Consider the following 19,819-nt stretch of genomic DNA (forward strand, 5'->3'; position numbering starts at 1 on the left):
CTGTGTGTAACTCTCTTGCGCCACCAACGGCTCAAAGTCTCGTGTAAATTTCCCATTCATTTCTATGGAGTTTTTGGAAAACTTCTAACGTCCCCCTCTGCGTCTCCTTAGCAACGACTTAATGTCGGGAAATTTTGCACACTGTTTCGTCAGACACTCAAGGTTCGTCTCAGCAAGTTTCAAGTCACTGCATTAAACTGTCTAGCGCCACCAACTGCTCAAACTCGATGGTCCAGGTCGCCGGTACGTTTCCGCTTATAACTTTTGAACCGTTGGTCCGATTTTCGAAAACTTGGTTTCCATGGACTCAGTAGGCCAGCACGAATCCAGGGCACCCTTTGACAAAATTTTTCACCCTGGAAAGTTTTCCCGCAATTTTGCATTTTGTGAAAATCACTTAAAATGCTTCTCATCCCTCAATTTTTGACCCATTTTTCCCAAATTTGGTAAATTGCACCAATGTACACAGCTGCACAATAATTTTACCCAGTGTTCAGAATTTCATTAACGTGGGGCCGTGGCGGCCAATCAAAATTGCGCCCGCATCTCTAGGTCGCTGGTACATTTCTGCTTGTAACTTTTGAACCGTTGGTCCGATTTTCAAAAACTTGGTATCTCTGGAATCCCTGACCCGTGCCGAGTCCATAGCACCCTTTGATGTCATTTTCAACCATGAAACATTTGCCGCCATTTTGAGTTATGCAAAAATCAGTCTTTCTGCTTCTCCTCCCTCAATTTTTAACCACTTTCACCCAAACTTGGTCAATGGCTTCTGGGGGCTAATCTGCATAATAGACTTGCCCGGTGTTTGCGATTTCAGGACCGTTTGGCCGTGGTAGCCAATCAAAATTGGCCGCGCAGATGCGGATCAGGAAGTTTGCTCATATCTCGGCCGCCCTTTGGCGTACCTTAACGAAACTTCGTGGCTTTATGCCTCCCCCGTTCACAAAGGCCAGCAAAAAAATTGGGACAAACTGGCCACTAGGGGGCGCTATATGTAGGGCGCGAAAAAATCACCCGAAATATCCCATTCATTTCTATGGGTTCCGTACACATTTTTGATTGCGAATAACTCATTAACCGTTCATCGCATACGGGCAAGCAATATATCAAAACGTGCGGCTCGATCGGACTCGGTGTGCTCTTGCTTTGTTCATTATTCTGTGAAACTCTCTAGCGCCACCAACGGCTCAAAGTCTCAGGTAAATTTCCCATTCATTTCTATGGAGTTTTTAGATTCCTCCACACTCCGCCCTCTTCGCCTCCATAGCAACCCCATAACGTCGTGAAATTTCGCACACCCTTTCTTCTCACTCTCAAGGTTCATCTCAGCAAGTTTCAGCTCACCACCTTAAACTCTCTAGCGCCACCAACATCTCACAGTCTCAGGTAAATTTCCCATTCGTTTCTATGGACTTCTTGGCAAACTAGCTGCCTCTTGGGTGGTGCTTTCACATAGAGGCCTGGCTACACGCACTGCATCACTCTCGCGATTTCCCGCAGGGGAATTGTCTAGTTATTATTCATCTTCCGTACAAGTTTTGATTGCGAATAACTCAATAACCGTTCATCGCACACAGGCAAGCTATATACCAAAGCGTGCGGCTCGGTCGGACTCTGTGTGCTATTACTTTGCCCGTTATTCTGTCAAAAACTCTAGCGCCACCAACGGCTCAAGTCCCAGGTACATTTCTGCTTGTAACTTTTCAACCGTTGGTCTGATTTTTGAAAACTTGGTATCCCTGGAATCCTTGGCCCAAGGCGAATCCAGCGCATCCTATGACGTTATCTTCCGCCCGCCTACTTTTCCCGCCATTTTGATTTTATTCTTATTCATCTTTCCTTGCTACTTTGGATTGCGTGTAACTCGGTGACCCTTCATCGCACCAGGTCACTCAATATATCAAAACGTGCAGCTCGATCGGACTTGGTGTGCTCTTGCTTTGTACGTTATTCTGTGCAACTCTCTAGCGCCACCAACGGCTCAAAGTCTCAGGTAAATTTCCCATTCATTTCTATGGGGTTTTTGGAAAAGTGCACACGCCCCCCCTCTGCGTCTCCATCATCGCACAAGGTCAATCAATACATCAAAATGTCCGGCTCGATCGGGCTTGGTGTGCTGTTGTTTTGTACGTTACTCTGTGCAACTCTCTAGCGCCACCAAAGGCTCAAAGTCTCAGGTAAATTTCCCATTCATTTCTATGGAGTTTTTGGAAATCTACACACGTCCCCCCTCTGCGTCTCCATGGCAACCCCTTAACGTCGTGAAATTTTGCACACTGTTTCTTCACACACTCAAGGTTTGTCTCAGCAAGTTTCAAGTCACTGCCTTTAACTCTCTAGCGCCACCAACTGCTCAAACTCGCGGGTGCAGGTCGCCGGTACGTTTCTGCTTGTAACTTTGGAACCGTTGGTCCGATTTTCGAAAACTTGGTATCCCTGGACTCCTTGGGTCAGGCCGAATCCAGCGCACCCTCTGACAAAGTTTTCAACACCGGAAAGTTTTCCCGCAATTTTGCATTTTGTGAAAATCACTTAAAATGCTTCTCCCCCCTCAATTTTTTTACCCATTTCTCCCAAACTTGGTTGATGGCACCTTTGGACTCAGCTGCACAAGTCAATTACCCGCTGTTCAGGATTTCGTAAGCGTGGGGCCGTGGCGGCCAATCAAAGTTGCACCCACAGCTCTAAGTCGCTGGTTCATTTCTGTTTGTAACTTTTGAACCGTTGGTCCAATTTTCAATACCTGGGTATCGCTGGAATCATTGGCCGTTGCCGATTCCAGCGGACCCTATGTCATCATTTTCAACCCTGAAAGTTTTCCCGCCATTTTGAGTTATGTGCAAATCAATCATGCTGCTTCTCCTCCCTCAATTTTTCACCCATTTCTCCCAAACTTGGTAGATGGCTTCTTGGGACGAAGCTGCACAAGACACTTGCCCGGTGTTTAGGGTTTCATGAGCGTTTGGCCGTGGCTGCCTATCAACCTTGGCCACGCAGACGCGTAACTGGCAGTGTGCTCGGCCGAGAGGCCGCCCTTTGGCGTACCTTTACGAAACTTGGTGGCACTATGCCTCACCCCTCCACAGAGGCCCACGAAAACATTGGGACAAGTTGACCGCTAGGGGGCACTATAACTAGGGTCAATGACTTCTGCCTCTTATCTCATGCTGCCTTTTGGGTGGTCCTTTCACCTTGCCTCATATCTCATGCTGCCTTTGGGGTGGTGCTTTCACCTAGAGGCATGGCTTCACGCACTGCATCACTCTCGCGATTTCCCGCAGGGGAATTGTCTAGTTAGGATGCAGTGCTGCAGCACAGCAACCTATGGGCTCCCCTAGGGGAGCCCATAGGTTGCAGTGCAAAGCACTGAAACTATTGTTCTTCTACGTGTTTCTTCTTATTATTATTAGGATGCAGTGCTGCAGCACAGCAAAGCACTGCAACTATTGTTCTTCTACGTATTTTTCTTCTTCTTCTTCTTAATCTTCTTATTCCTACGCAAATTTCAATTTCGAATAACTCAATAACTGTACGTCGCACACAGACAAACAATATATCAAAACGTGCGGCTCGATCGGACTCGCTATGCTATTACTTTTCTCTACAGAATAAGATTTTTTCGCGACGTAGTCGTGAAAAAATCGCCCAAAAAAACCCCATTCATTTCTATGGAATTAATTGAAAAAAAAAAGCACTTTTTCAAACATCCGCTGCTCTGGCATGCTTTCACCTAGAGACGTGATTCAAACTCTAAAACGTAAGAAAACTTCTCCTCTGTGGATCTGGCATTCAACTTTTCTGCTAGGTTCTACACTTTCGGATCAGTCCCGGCTCAAACACCATGTGGGTTCCAGGAGAAAATCCGGCTTTTGAATGGGTGTCTATTGCGTTACACACCAGTGAAGCTCGTTAACTTAGAGTGTAGACAGCTTGAAAAAAAAAGCTCAAACTTTCTCGCTTAAACTGTGTTTTCAGCCACAAATTTCACTCTACAGACATGATTTTCTCAAAAGTAGTAGTAAAACTTGTCCTGATTCACACAATGTGTCTACCTAAATGATAGGATTTGAGCAATTCCAGCGTTATGGACGTGACACTTGAACTCAAAATGCCAACAAATGACCCAGTGCATGTTTTATTGTCTCCCAGTATTTAAACAGGTGTTGCATATTTTAAACCTGTACCATACTGGAGAAGTGATAGAACAAGAACAAATCCTATAGTACATCTAGGGCATGCCAGAAAATGCCAATAAAAGATGCATTATGGATGTGACAGAAAAAGTATCACTTTTCTTGGGTGACTGTACATTTTTATCAAACTCTGTGAAATTGTAAACCTAATGTCGAAATGGAGATATGCATTTGATAGAGGGGTCCAAGGTGAATATTAAAAAATCTTTGTTTAAAATATTTTGTATTTCATGCAGAGTTTCGGAAGGAAAAGTCAGCGTTATGGATGTGACGAAATTCCGTTATGGATGTGACGCGTCTGAAATAGACATGGCATATGTTTAGAAAATCAGCAATTTAACCACCATAACCCTTTGAAAAACTCTCTAAATATCAGCTAAAACTATCAAAGTTCTTAAATAATATGTAGGATGGCTATTGTTTTGCTGTTTTGTGGATTTTAGCATACATTTCTGTGGCTTGTGGCAATAATATAGAATTGTACATGATCAAAGTTGATTTTAGCTTGGGTTTTACATTATAAGAAAGAAAGACTGACATATTAAGGCGAAGGGAACGATTCTTGTGACAAATTGGTTCAACTTATTCACATCTGTAAAATACAGGCCTAGGTGATATCTTTGGGAGTGGTTTTGATGAATTACATGTTGCTTTATTTTTGCATGGTGAGGTTGACATTTACATGGAATTGCCCATTTACAGTTTTTGAATGAGAAGCCTCAAACTGAGAAGAGGGCAGCCGACAGGCCTCATTGACTCCCATTATAAACGTGACAGAAAAGTCACTCATTTTTAACTTGCTCTAGTGTCCTCATTTTTAACACTACAGACAAAAAATTACATCAGTTTATTCAGGAGACCCTTCTAGCGCTCACTGTGAAAGAATTGTGTGAATAGCTGCTTTCGTTGTCGAGTTATTTGTCATTGTTCGAGGCCTGCTCCTTAGTAAAAAAAATAGCAGAAAACTCAAGACCTTGTGTGTCTTAGCTCATTGACACCCATTATAAACGTGACAGAAAAGTCACTCATTTTTAACTCGCTCTAGTGTCCTCATTTTTAACACTACAGACAAAAAATTACATCAGTTTATTCAGGAGACCCTTCTAGCGCTCACTGTGAAAGAATTTTGTGAATAGCTGCTTTCGTTGTCGAGTTATTTGTCGTTGTTCGAGGCCTGATCCTGAGCAAAAATCAGCCAAAAATTGACAAGATTTTGTGTCACTCTGTGCTTTCTCAGGCCCGTTGCCATGCCGACTGGGAGCAGTGCGGGGGGCTGCTGTCTCAAGCACACACACAATCATTGCATTGAAACATCATTGCAGGTCACGCATTCACGGCCAGCAAACATGCGTGACCGAATTGCTTCGCGCACTGCATCCTCTCACAATTTCCCCCGGGGAATTGTCTGGTCTAGTTTATTTATTTATTTTTTGGATGTTTGGTGGAATCCAGTGAACACACAGACAGTTAGGGATTGAGCTGTGGCCCTGGAGCTGTGCAGCATTGTTTGCTGCACAGCAGTTCTGCTTTTGTATTTGTATATTGTCTCACGCAATTTAAAACCATCTCCCCTCAGCAGAATTCACAAACTGGAGTTGTAAATGAAACTCTTTGTATGATTGGCTTGATGAATGAGACAGTGGATTGCTTGGAACCAGATTTTTTTCATTATAGATAAATTAATAAAACTCCTCAGTGATTAGGTTTTTTGGTATATCAATACTATTGCTGTATGTGTTTTACCTCACCGACTGTAGGGCGAAGAGCTATTGCCATCACACGCTGTCCATCTATCCACAGTTCATAAAAATTGCTACTCCTCTCAGAGTTTTCAATTGATTTTGATTCTGATTTTGTTTGGAAGCTCTAATCAGTCTGCACAAAAGTTACTCCCTGGTTTTGTGATTTCTTGTTAGCAAGTTGCTAATTAGGCCAATTAATGAACTTTCAGGAAAATCGCTATTCACTGAGTTTTCAATGGATTTTGATTCAGGTTGTTTTGTTTGGAAGATCTAATTGTTCTTATGAACAACTTGGCTAATTGTAAACGAGTTTGGTTTCTCATGGTATGGCTGTGTGAGCTACTGCGTCGCTGATGCTCTGGTTTATTTTTGTTTATTTTGTAGGGTGAGAGAAATAATGGGTTTGATGTCCTGTACCATAACATGAAACATGGCCAGATATCCAGCAAGGAGCTTGCAGACTTCATTCGAGAAAGGTAATTTTTACACACTCAGAGTACCAATCAAATGTTTGGGCAGACTGACTCATTCATAGGTTTTTCTGTATTTCAACAGTTTTCTACGTTTAGAACAATACTGAAGACATCAAAACTATAAAATGACACATGGAACATGTATGGAATTATGTGGGAAACAAAAAAGTATTAAAACAATGCTTCATATTTTAGATTTTTCAAAGTAACCACTGTTTACCTTGATGCTTTGCACACAGTTGACATTATCTTAACCAGCTTCATGAGGTAGTCACTTGAAATGCTTTTCAGTTAACAGGTGTGCCTTGTCAAACTTTGATTAGTGGAATTTCTTGCCTTCTTAATGCATTTGAGATAAACAGTAAATCGCCCTATTCAACAACTGAAATGACAGTCTGTCATTATTTTAAGATATGAAGCCTCTTTTAATGAATAAAAAAAGATTGAATTAGGTGTGTCCAGACTTTTGACTGGTACTGTGTGTGTGTGTGTGTGTGTGTGTGTGTGTATACAGTGCCCTCCACTATTATTGGTACCCCTTGTAAAGATCATTAAAAAGAGTTAATAAAATAAAATTACCTATGCACTTGGAAAACTAACTAAACTGAAAAAAAAAAACAAGCAAATTGAAAGATGCAATAAATATACAAACCTAATGAAAATTTCAAAACTACACTCTCTCTCTCACACACACACACACACACACACACACACACACACACACACACACTTGCAGTCACAGATTTACGTACATAGACATGAATTTCATCATGGAAAAAAAAAGGGCTTTCAGTAACTTTATCTGTTCTTTTTCTGTGGCGGAGTGATTGTACAACATGCATCATTAATAGGGGGGGGAAAGCCAAAATGAATGAAAAACTTGTCACCAAATTATTTTTTTTCCTCTATTAGATGAATGTTGTAAAATAATTTTACTACCGAAAAAGAACAGTTCAAAGAAATCATTGAAAGCCCAGTGTTGCCATGATATTTGTGTTCATGATGACATTCATAAGCTTTAATTGTACAGTTGACCAATAAGCAGTTTCATGGCCAGATAAGGCCCGTTTCCTCATTTTATGATAAGCTAATGAGAGAAAAGGTCTGGAGTTGATTCCAAGTGTTGAGTTTGCATTTGGCAGCTATTCACTGGAACTCTCAACATGTGGTCCAAAGAGGTGTCAATGCAAGTAAAGGACACCATCATAGTCTGGAAAAGCAAAAGGGACCTATAACAGAGATGGCAGAAACTTTAGGAGTGGCCAAATCTACAATTTGGTACATTCTTAAAAAGAAGGAATGCACTGGCAAGCTAAGCAACATCAAAAGGCCTGGAAGACTAGGGAAGACAAGTGAAATGGATGATCATAGAACTTTTTTTTTTTCCCTTTTTTGGAAAGAAAAACCCCTTCACAACATCACGCCGAGTCAAGAGCACTCTAGGCCCAACATTGTCGAAGTCTACAATCAAGAGATGTTCATGAATGTAAATACACATGTTTTACCTCAAGATGCAAATCACTAGTAACACTCAAGAACAAAAAGGCCAAATTAGACTTTGCTGGAAAGCCTGCCCAGTTGTAAAACAAGATTCTTTGGGCAGATGAAACAAAGAGTAACTTGTACTGGAATGAAGAAGAGAGTATGGAGAAGGAAAGGAAGGGCTCATGATCAAAGCACATCACACCATTTGTCAAACATGGTGGACATGGGCATGTATGGCTGTCACTGGTGTTGATTGATGTGACTGGTGAAGGAAGTAGCAGCATAAATTCTGAAGTGCATAGAGCTATATTTTCTGCTCAGATTCGGTCAAATGCTGCAAAACTGTTAGGTTGGCACTTAACAGTATAGGTGGATGACCCAAAACATACCGCAAACAAGCAGCAACTGAAAGCATCTGCAGTAAAGGCCTGGCAAAGCACCTCAAGGGAGGAAACTCCGCATTTGGAGATGTCCATGGGTTCCATATTTTAGGTGGTCACTGACTGCAAAAAAATTTGCATCAAAGTATCAAAAAAAGTCTCAGTCACATCTTATTTGCTTCATTTCAAATCTATTATGGGACAAAATCAAGAAAATTGTCACTCCATGATTATTGGAAACCTTTGTAAAGATTAGTAAAAAGGGTTATAAAAATCCACCTTTTGGTGCAGTAGCTTCATCTTGCACTGGAAAAATGAGAAAAATCCAGCCTTCAAATAAATTTATTCAGAGAAAAATAAGTCCCTCATCAAGAAGTAATTATTTTCAACAAAAACATGTGCCTCTATTATTGGCACCCCTGGAAATTATAGTGAACACACTGTAACTGAAGCATGTTTCCCATTGAAATTGTACATTGAGTTGATTGGAGTGTGTAGTGGAGTGGATTTCAAGCTGTAATCCATGGCTTCATGATTAACTGTGGTACAAAATATGAGGTGACATGGGCCCCATTCCCTTAATCCATCCATCAGCATAGGAAAGATGAGAGAGAACACAAACCAAATGAGGGAGAAGTGTGTTGACCTTAATAACTCGGAATCATTATTTATTAACAAAAAAAAGGTTACTTGCACAAAAATTCATGTTTCTGCTCTTAGAGCAAGAATAAAAAGTGGATACAAACTAGAACTGTTACAGACTTGCTTGGAAGAGGACTCAAGTTTATTTTGCCCCCACACTGAGGAGGATGGTGAAGGAGGGGGAAAATCCCCAAGTATCACGGTTGGTGAATTGCAAGAAAAAGCAAAATCTTGGCATATCCAGTTCTCCAAAACCACCATCAGACGCCACCTCCATGCCAACAGATTATTTAAAAGATATGCGAGAAAAAAAGCCTTTTCTGTCAGTTAATGACAAACGTAACCACCTGAAGTTTGTGAAATGCTACTACAAAAAAAAAAATGATGGCTATAATGAAAAGAACACTATGCCAACTGTAAAATATGGTGGAAATTCTGTAATGTAGGGCTGTTTTTCCTCAAGGCTTTGGAAACCTTGTTAGGGTACATTTTAAATCAAAATCTGTCTACCTCTGCTAGGAAGCTAAAACTGGATCGTCATCGGATCTTCCATCAGAACAATGATCAGAAGTCATGATTTCTTTTGATTTTCCCATGATGTCATGCAAAGAGACCCTTGTATTTGAAGATGTGCCTTAAAAATACATCCACAGGTGTGCCTCCAGTTAACTCAAATGATATCACTTAGCCTATCAGAAGCTTCTAATGCCAAAACATCATCATGTGGAATGCTCCAAGCTGTTTTAAAGTCGAAACTGATGAACGTAATTAAAAATTCTCAAAAAAAATCCCTCTGATTATTACAGTTGCTACCAGAAGCTTACATACAGTTTAGAAAAAGACACACAAACTTATTTTTTTCCCCCTCCATGTCTGACAGTAAAATTGAGAACCCCCCCCCACCCCCCGTTTTAGGTCAGTTAGGGTCCCTAATTTTTATTTATTTTTAATTTACAAAATGTCAGAATAGTCAGAAGGTGGTTTTTTTTGTTTTTGTTTTTTAAAGAAATTTTTTAATTACTTTTGTCAGTTTCGACTTTAAACAGCTTGGGGCATTCCACATGATGTTGTTTTGGCATTAGAAGCTTCTGATAGGCTAATTGACTTCATTTGAGTTAATTGGAGGCACACCTGTGGATGTATTTTTTAAGGCACACCTTCAAACACAAGGGCCTCGTTGCATGACCTAGGAAAATCAAAAGAAATCAACCAAGACATGAGGAAAAGAATTGTGGATCTTCACAAGTCTGGTTCATCCTTGGGTACAATTTCCAGATGCCTGAAGGTCCCACATTCATCTGTTCAAGCAATAATATGCCAATATAAATACCATGGTAGCACAAAGCCATCATACTGCTCAGGAAGTAGATGGCTTCTGTGTCCCAGATATGAATGTGCTTTGGCGTGAAATGTGCAAATGAACCCCAGGACAACAGCAAAAGACCTTTTAAAGATGCTGGCTGAAATAAGTAAGAGAGTATCACTATCCACAGTAAAACGAGTTCTGTACCGGCATGAGCTGAAAGGCCACTCAGCGAGGAGAAAGCCACTGCTCCAAAACCACCATAAAAATGCCAGATTACAGTTTGCAGCTGCACATGGGGACAAAGATCTTAATTTTTGGAGACATGTCCTGTGGTCTGATGAAATAAAAATGTAACTGTTTGGTCATACTCTTCGTTATGTTTGGAGGAGGGGAGGTTTGCAAGCCTCAGAACACCATCCCAACCATGAAGTATGGGGGTGGCAGCATCATGTTGTGGGGCTGCTTTGCTGCAGGAGGGACTGGTGCATTTCACAAAATAGATGGCGTTATGAGGAAAGAAAATTATGTAGCTATATCGAAGCAACATCTCAAGACATCAGCCAAAAAGTTAAAGCTTGGGCGTGGATGGGTCTTCCAAATGGATAATGACCCCAAGCATACCTCTAAATTTGTTGCAAAGTGGCTTAAAGTGCATATGCAGAGCCATGGCCTCACTTTCATTTATAAATGCCTTGAGACCTCAAGAATGGCACAGGAATAGTTTTAAGCGCTAACAGTAATTTTTACGATTAAAGTGATTTATATAGGTAGTGGTCTGAGTGACCTTGACATCCGTAACGTCACAGCAGGAAGTCTATCGGTCTCATCACTATTTCCGCTATACTAAAACGCCAAGCTGACTGCAACTCCGGTCCTCCATTTTGAGCTAATTTATCGCCATGCCACGTAGATGTGTTGCTGCACCCACCAGCAACATGACAGAAGGTGGATTTACGTTGCATTCATGATCCAAGAATGTTCAAACTGCAAAGATTTGGATGCGTTTTGCGAGAAATTCACGGGCACATTGGGAGCCTATGAAGTGGTTTCTCCTCTGCTCTGCACATTTTACTGAAGACTCGTACGCATACATGTCAACCTTTGGTCAATCAAACCTGTATAACCGTCCTCCAAAATCCGTATTTCCCTTATAAAATCCATATAAGATGCAAATTAAAATTATTTACCTAAAATTTGAATGATAATTAACAATGATATATCCAAGTTACTTTTTATTCAATATTAATAACAATAAACCTTCAGAATGAATACAAAGCTCCAATGTTCAACAAAAACACAGTGTCACTCTAATGTTCTGACTTGTACTCCATGACAGCTTTTTTTTAGCAGTCTGCACCAGTACCTCACGAGGCTGCATGTCACAGCAAGTGTCTGTGTTGATCTTGCCGGAGTGCCCATTCAGAATCTTTTCAGTCGCTAGTGAAAGTCGCTCAGGTGGAAATACGCGTTTCAAACAAAAAGTTACTTCCGGGTTGGTGGGATTCTCGCAATGCGGTGTGCGCATGATCAAAAGTGGAACGAAGTCTCGCTACCACAACGCGCGATTTCATAAGACTCTTTACTGGCTGTTTGTGCTTTCTGTGGTGTACAGTACGTTTGTAAATGTTATGCGCTCTTTTATCATCATGGGAATTGATTATAGCTCTAAATAAATATTGAAGGTTTTTTAAGGAATCCGTATAACTTTATTTGTACGCCCGTATACTACGTTTATTGAATCAAATCCGTATAAAATACGGACATTCTGTATAGGTTGACATGTATGCGTACGAGACCTCTGATCTGTTGAGGAGCGTTGGCTATAAGCCCATATTGAAAGAGGGTGCAGTATCAACAATTTAAAGAAAAAGAAAACTACAAGAAAAGGAAAGTATTTGTTATTTATTTTTTTAAAGAGCAAAGTTCAGTTGCACCAGTCCTCCCGGAGTGAACCAAGGGTTGTTGCTAAAACCCGGGACAGAACGTGACGTGACACATTGCTCGGGCAGTGACCTCCTCGTGGTTGTTTGCTAAAACCGGTGACATTCCGTCCCGGGTTTTAGTAATTTCCTGAGCCGAGCAGTAATGGCGGAGTACTCCGTATGGACAAAATAGACAATGAGTGGGCCAGCCGTCTTATTTCTAAACTGGATATTGCTGCCATCTCGCCCTTGCGTGGAAAAAGTGAATGAACGGAGAACCGAACGAACAACTGAAAGTCAGATTGCTTCAAAACAATCGGCCACAATATCGGCCTTCAAGAAGCGAGAACACAGACGGGTAAGCTCCGACTCTCATTTAGATTTCAAAACAAAAAACAAAAAAACGCACAACACATTGTTTACCTGCATTTAGATTAATACATGTAACTTGTATTGTGTGTTTAAGTTACCGGTATAAGATTATTTAATTTGCTTTAGAATGTGATTGTCTCAGTTCATCTGATTATTTAATTAGCCTTTTACGTTTTATCAGTGAAAATGCATGCATGTACATGTATGATGCATAAGTTATAACACCTATCCTGTTTTAATGAGAGTCAACCCACAATCAATGAAGTCAAATCAGTCTTAGTTGAGCAAGTAGGTAACAGTATTTCTTATTTTCACCATAAATTTTTATTTATATGACTTTTTCGTCTATAGCTGTAAAAAGCCTTGGCCTTAAAACCAGTTACCGCTGTGACGTCACGCACTCGGGCATGACTAGCTCAGCGGGGCAGCTCGAATGCCAACTTTGTGGTTGATTTTAACTCTCAAAAATATTTTTTTTATTCTTATTTATGCAGCATCCAAGAGTCAAGGATGGAGATACTATCCACTCAAATTTATTTAAAAATAAAGGTTCTGCATATCTGCTTTAAGGACAACAAAGTTAAGGTATTGGCATGGCCATCGCAAAGCCCTGACCTCAATCCAATAGAAAATTTGTGGATGGCACTGAAAAGGCGTGCATGAGCAAGAACGCCCGCAAATTTGACTCAACTCCACCAGTTCTGTTAGGAGGAATGAGCCAAAATTCCAGCAAGATATTGTGAGAAACCTGTGGAAGGCTACCCAAAATGCTTGATCCAAGTTAAACAGTTCAAAGGCAATTCTATCAAATACTAACCAAGTGTATGTAAACTTTTGACTTGGATGAAAGTAATTACAAATTCTCTAAAAAAAAAATTCTCTCTCTAATTGTTCTGACATATCTAAGACAAAGAGCCAGAGTAGCGAGGCATGTCTGTGGTGCCAGCCAGAAGATAACCGGAGGCAGAGAGTGTGAGGCGCATGCGCCAGAGAGGCAGAGAGTGTAGCAAGTTGCGTCCAAACACGCCTATCTGAAAGAGCCAAAAAGCCGAAAGAGGAGGAAGACTGGGGCTCGCTGGCTTTTTAAATTCATGGTGAGCTTGCGTCACGATTGATGTGGCACAGTGAAAGATGAGATGAAGCGGATATTGTCCAGGGCAGGAAGTGAGGGAATTATGGGAAATGTAATTGTGGAGATGTGCTGTACCTACAGTTTGCCCTTATCTCTCAGGTAAATTGTTTACAAAGATCATGAGAAACCCCTTTAAAGACCTGGATCTTAGTTAAACAAGACGGAGAAATGATCACGGTGCATTGTAACTGTATGGCTGGGTAAGAATTTTGTTGTGACCTTCATGCATATGGACTTTGTGAGGAGTAAACAATGAAACAGCTGGGCACTTGAGCAATTTGTGACTAAAAAAAAAAGTACCAGAAATAATGACATACAGCAAGAAAAGAACAGCACTTGGAAAACACAAGCAACATAGTTAAGATGGATATACAAATCTTTCACGAAGTGATCACTGCAAACTCGGGCATGCTTTGACTCTGCTCCCTTCGATTTCAATGAGAGGTTCAAAAGCTACCTTTCTCTGTTTTTTTTTTTTGTGAAATCCTGTGTTTGTTCACCCTTTTTGATTAGTTCACGGGGAACCCTGAAGAAACTTTTCAGTTTCACGGTTTGCTTGATTCAAACAACCTAAAACAATGCAAGTGTAAGGCATTTTTCATGTGAGCAATGCACCTTCTTCCTTCAAACGCTTTGTCAACTGAGCTTTGATAGACCACCAGCTAAAGTTTTGAAGAACTAATGAGGTGGTTGTGAAACCCAGCAATTTAGCAAAGCATGTGACTGATGCAGATTATGCCGGCAATCGCGGCATATTTGACGATTCCGAGGCTAGTCTGCAAGAAACAATTGACTCTTCACTGCAAGAAAGCAGGCCTCTGCATCAATGCTGGCAAGACCCAAGTCATGTGTATTACAAATACATGAGTCAACAACCATTCCCACGTGATAAGTCAATGTTGATGGGGAAATCCTGAGAGTTTCGTCTGCTTAGGCTCAACAATAGCTAGCAATGGCTCCATTGAACCAGAACTGCCATACGGAATTCACAAAGCCTTCAAAACATTGAAGAAAATCTGGTACAACAAGAAAATCACAAAGACTAAGATCAGAATTTATGAAAGTGCGGTGTCGTGAATCCCTGATGGGGGTGGAGTACAGAAGCAGAAGCATGGCAGGCGGGAACTGAAGTTCTTACAAACTTTATTTTGCATATAAATATAGCTTTTTATCTTGATCTCCGCACGCGTGCACATGCATTCTTGTCAGGAGAGAGTCCCTCTTCTCTGCTCTCCCCCTCCTTTTATGCTCCATCCCTGCAACAAACACACGCCCATGCACATTAATTGACAGCAGGTGTAATGACTTGGCCACTTCCCCAACCCCGCCCTCCATTCACAAACTGCGCTTGGCCACGCCCCCACTGCCACATACCCCCACTGGCCAACTTAGGCCGGCAGCCATCTGGCCTGAAGCTGACCCCCCAACGGGACATGAAGTCTGCCACCACCATCTGTGCCCCTGGCCTGTGGACCACCTCGAACTTAAACGGCCGTAGGGCGAGATACCAACGGGTGATCCGCGCATTGGCATCCTTCATGCGGTGGAGCCACTGGAGGGGTGTGTGGTCTGAACAGAGAGTGAAAGTGTTCCCCAGCAGGTAGTATTGGAAAGCGAGGATTGCCCACTTGATGGCAAGACACTCATTTTCAATGGTGCTGTACTTGCTTTCATGCATCGAGAGTTTACCGCTGATGTACAGCACGGGGCGCTCCTCACCCTCCACCTTCTGAGACAAAACGGCCCCCAGCCCTCTGTCCGATGCATCAGTCTGCAAAATAAAGGGGAGAGAGAAGTCAGGGGAGTGCAAACGTGGCCCCCCACACAGTGCAGCCTTTACCTCAGAGAAAGCCTGTTGGCACTGCTCTGTCCACTGGACTGGGTCTGGAGCCCCCTTTTTAGTGAGGTCAGTTAATGGGCTGGTGACATCTGAATAATTAGGTATAAACCTACGATAATAGCCAGCCAGCCCCAGGAACAGTCTCACCTCCTTTTTGGTCTTGGGCAGGCCACAGTCGCTGTAGTCTTGTTAATTTGGGGACGCACCTGCCCATGACCTGAGTGGAACCCCAGATACCGTACTTCCACCCGCCCAATTGCACACTTTTTTGGGTTAGCTGTGAGGCCCGCCCGCCTCAGCGACTTTAGAATGGCCCTTAGGTGTTCCAAGTGCTGCGGCCAATCATGGCTGTAGATTATTATATCATCCAGATATGCGGCCACGTAGGCAGCATGAGGGGGGAGGACCCTGTCCATAAGCCGTTGGAACGTAGCGGGCACCCCCAGGAACCCAAAAGGGAGCGTGACAAATTGGTGTAATCCAAACGGTGTGGAAAAGGCCATTTTCTCTCGGGATAGAGGAGTCAAGGGGATCTACCAATATCCCTTTTTTAGATCCAGTGTCAAATAAAAGCAGGCAGCGCTTAACCAATCAAGCAACTCATCAATGTGAGGCATTGGGTATGTGTCAGATTTAGATAGCGCGTTGACCTTTCTATAGTCCACACAGAACCGGATCGATCCTTCGGTCTTGGGAACCAGGACCACTGGGCTGCTCCAGTCACTGTGGGACTCCTCGATTATGCCCATTTTGAGCATGGCTATGAGTTCTTCCCAAACCACCTTTTTTTTGTGTTCAGGCAAGCGGTAAGGGCGTCTACGCGCTACCACCCCTGGGGGCATTTCGATGTGGTGTTCTATGAGGTGGGTATGATCAGGAAGGGGTGAGAACACATCGGGAAAATTCCTTTTGCAACTTGGCCGCCTCCGTGAGTTGGGCCGGTGATAGGTGGTCTCCACAAGGGACCAGAGTGGTTCGAGATGTTATCTTTTTCACCTCCCGCCCCAGCTCTGCCTTCTTTGGGACTACCGATGCCAACGCCACGGGGACCCCATCATTTCAGCGTTTTAATCGGTTGAGGTGGTTGATTTGCAATGCCCCGTCCTCTATCCATTTGCCTCACCTCATAGTCGACATCCCTGACTCGCCATGTGACCTCGAAGGGCCCTTGCCACTTGGCGATTAATTTGGAGCTTGATGTAGGCAATAATACGAGTACTTTGTCTCCTGGTGTGAACTATCTAAAGCACGTGCTCCTGTCATACAGCCGGATTTGACGTTCTTGTGCCTGCCGCAAATTCTCCTGGGTTAGGTGTGTGAGGGTGTGGAGTTTTGCGTGCAGGTCAAGAATGTACTGAATTTCGTTTTTGCTAGGCGAAGGTCCCTCCTCCCAGTTTTCTCGTAGCACGTCCAAAATGCCATGTTTCTTATGCCCAAATTCAAATGGAGAAAACCCCATGGAGGCTTGCGGGACCTCTTGTACTGTGAATAACAGGGGATTGAGCCACTTATCCCAATTACGTGCATCTTCACTTATGAATTTCTGGATTAGGTTTTTGAGGGTTTGGTTAAAACGCTCCACTAAGCCATCCGTTTGTGGGTGCTAGACACTGGTGCGGATAGACTTAATCCCCAGTAACCCATACAGTTCGCGCAGTGTGTGTGACATAAACGAAGTGCCTTGGTCTGTCAGGATTTCTTTCGGAATCCCGACCCGGGAGATGATGCGGAAGAGCGCTTCCGCAATACTGCTTGCTGAGATATTGCGGAGAGGCACTGCTTCCGGATATCGTGTTGTATAGTCCACCAGAACTAAAATAAAGTGATACCCTCGTGCCGACCGATCTAATGGCCTGACGAGATCCATCCCAATTCGCTCAAACAGGGTCTCGATTAGAGGGAGAGGGCACAAAGGCACTTTTGGAGTGGGCACGGGATTTACTAATTGGCATTCACGGCATGCCATACACCACTGACGGACATCCCCACGAATCCCTGGCCAATAGAACCGGGCCATTATTCGGGCTAGTGTTTTATCTTGCCCTAAGTGTCCAGCCATGGGATTAAAGTGAGCCGCATGGAATACGAGTTCCCTATGGCTCTTTGGGATTAACAAGTGGGTTATTTGTTCACTAGTTTGAGTGTCCTGTGTCACTTAGTACAATCTATCTTTAATAATAGCAAAATAAGGGAAGGCTGGTGCCGCATTTGGCTGAAGAGTTTGACCATCGATTACTCTCACTTGGTCAAATGCATGCCACAGAGTCTCGTCTCGTGACTGCTCTAATGGGAAATCCTCAATGGAATCCCCGAGAGAGGGAGGAGGAGCGGGCTGCTCCTCACTCTGACACGGTGCTGACGTAGACGGCTCGATGACAGTTTCTCCAGTCAACGCCACACCAGGATCTTCCTGTGACCCACTAGTGCAGGACCCACTACGTGTTAAATATTCCATCAGCTTTTTAAACCCTGGCCAATCAGTACCCAGAATCAACGAGTGGGTGAGACAAGGATTAACCGCCGCCTTTACTCTATGCATTTGGCCCCGGAATAGAATACAGACAGACACTAAGGAATAATTGGAAACATCCCCGTGTGCACACACTTTCACCGCTTGTGCTCTCCCCAATGTCTCACCTTGCACCAGGTGTTGGTGAATTGAGGTCTGATTACAACCAGAATCCACCAAAGCGTGATATGTATCCCCTTGAACACTTACCACTATGCGATATGTTCCAGCCCGATCGGGGGCGGTCTCTGGCAAAATCCCTTACCAGTCTCCTATACTCCTCCTCTCTGTCATCACTGATACACCCAACGATGGCTGTGTCATCGGCGAACTTCTGAATGTGACACAGCTCCGAGTTGTAGCAGAAATCTGCGATGTACAGGGTGAAGAGAATGGGGGCCAGCACTGTGCCCTGGGGTGCTCCAGTGCTGCTAATCACAGTGTCAGACGTGATGTCCTTCAGCCTGATGTACTGCGGCCTGTCGGTGAGGTAGCTGGAGATCCAGGTGACCAGGCAGGGGTCCACTCGCATCCTGTTCAGTTTGTCCTGAAGCAATAGGGGCTGGATGGTGTTGAAGGCACTCGAAGTCCAAGAAGAAGATCCTCACTGTGCCATTTCCCTCTATCCAGATGCGAGTGGGCTTGGTGTAGTGCGCATATATATACAGTTGCAGTCAGAAACATTCAACCCCCCAAAGATTTTAAGGATTTATCAAAGTTTTTTCAAAGAGCAAGATTCTGCTTTGGATGACTTCTTTGAGTTGAGTGATACATAAAATCAACACAGAAAATGCATGATGTAGTATTTGTGTATAACAGTATATTTTGTTAAGATAGCCATGTCACAGTTATTCAACCCCTATGTAATCAGGCTTTTGTCTAAACGGGGGAACAGGGGCGCTGCGCCCTCTTACTCTCGGCGTGCGCCCCCTTACCGACTCCGTGAAAACATCCCAGCAACACTACGTGACAATGTGTCTGATCATCAAATACGTTATAATTGCTCCAAAAATATTCCAATCATAGTAGATACACCGCCAGACGGTGCAAAAACAATCCGAATTGGCGTTTTCCAGACTGAGGTGCCATGTTGTTTAGTTGTTTACTTGTCGCGGCTGCTCTCGCGAGATTTGACATGGGTTACATACAAGGTCAGCTGACTTGTAGCGCGAGATTTCTCGAGACTGAATGACCTTTCACCCACCGGCGCGGGAGCTTTTGACAGAAGTAGTTCGCGAGTTGTTTTTGTTGACACTTGGGCATTTAAAGATGTCATCCCGCGGCACAAAGCGGAAGAAAGCCAAAGACTGTCCGGGGCAGAAGAAGATTAGGCCAAATAAAAAAAAAAAAAAAAAGTGTGTTTCCGGTAACCCGACCGATCGAGAATTTCCGCGTCGAAATTGCCGACCGTAAAGTTTTTATTACAAATTTCCCTCGATATTTTAGTGTAAGCGGCGTTAGTTTGTCATAATTTTTTGTTTCAAGGCATTCAAGTTGTGAAAGAAACGATAAAAAGTAAAATGTTTCGCCACTTCTATCAGCCCTCCTCCATAAACTGAGCCGAGCCGCCATTTTGAATCCTCATTCAAGGCTGTAATGCAAATTGCTTCCTTTTCAGTATACAAGTGCACTTCCATGGCAGGGAAAAACACTACATTTTGCCGCCTATGTAGTCCCCTATTTATACAAATAGGAGTCATTCAGGATTCAGCCATGTTTTTGCTCGACCCAAGTTCTACAGTAGGCTAGGCTAGGCCGTCTGCTTTTAATGGAAGTAGCCTAGCCTAGGACGTTATTTTCACGTTATTTCTTGATAAGGT

The 19,819-nt window shown here is 43.1% G+C and overlaps 1 protein-coding gene across 4 annotated transcripts in view; it reads left to right on the forward strand.

Annotated features, from left to right (window-relative positions):
* Positions 1 to 19,819, forward strand: part of fcho2 (FCH and mu domain containing endocytic adaptor 2) — a 369,466-nt gene that overhangs the window by 123,719 nt on the left and 225,928 nt on the right. For all 4 annotated transcript variants that reach the window (XM_060913479.1, XM_060913478.1, XM_060913480.1 and 1 more), the window contains exon 2: positions 6,323 to 6,414. In XM_060913479.1, coding sequence (XP_060769462.1) covers positions 6,323 to 6,414 — 92 coding nt within the window. The remainder of the gene's footprint in view (positions 1 to 6,322; positions 6,415 to 19,819) is intronic.

The sequence above is a fragment of the Neoarius graeffei genome, chromosome 28 (genome assembly GCF_027579695.1).
Source record: "Neoarius graeffei isolate fNeoGra1 chromosome 28, fNeoGra1.pri, whole genome shotgun sequence".
Classification (NCBI taxonomy): domain Eukaryota; kingdom Metazoa; phylum Chordata; class Actinopteri; order Siluriformes; family Ariidae; genus Neoarius; species Neoarius graeffei.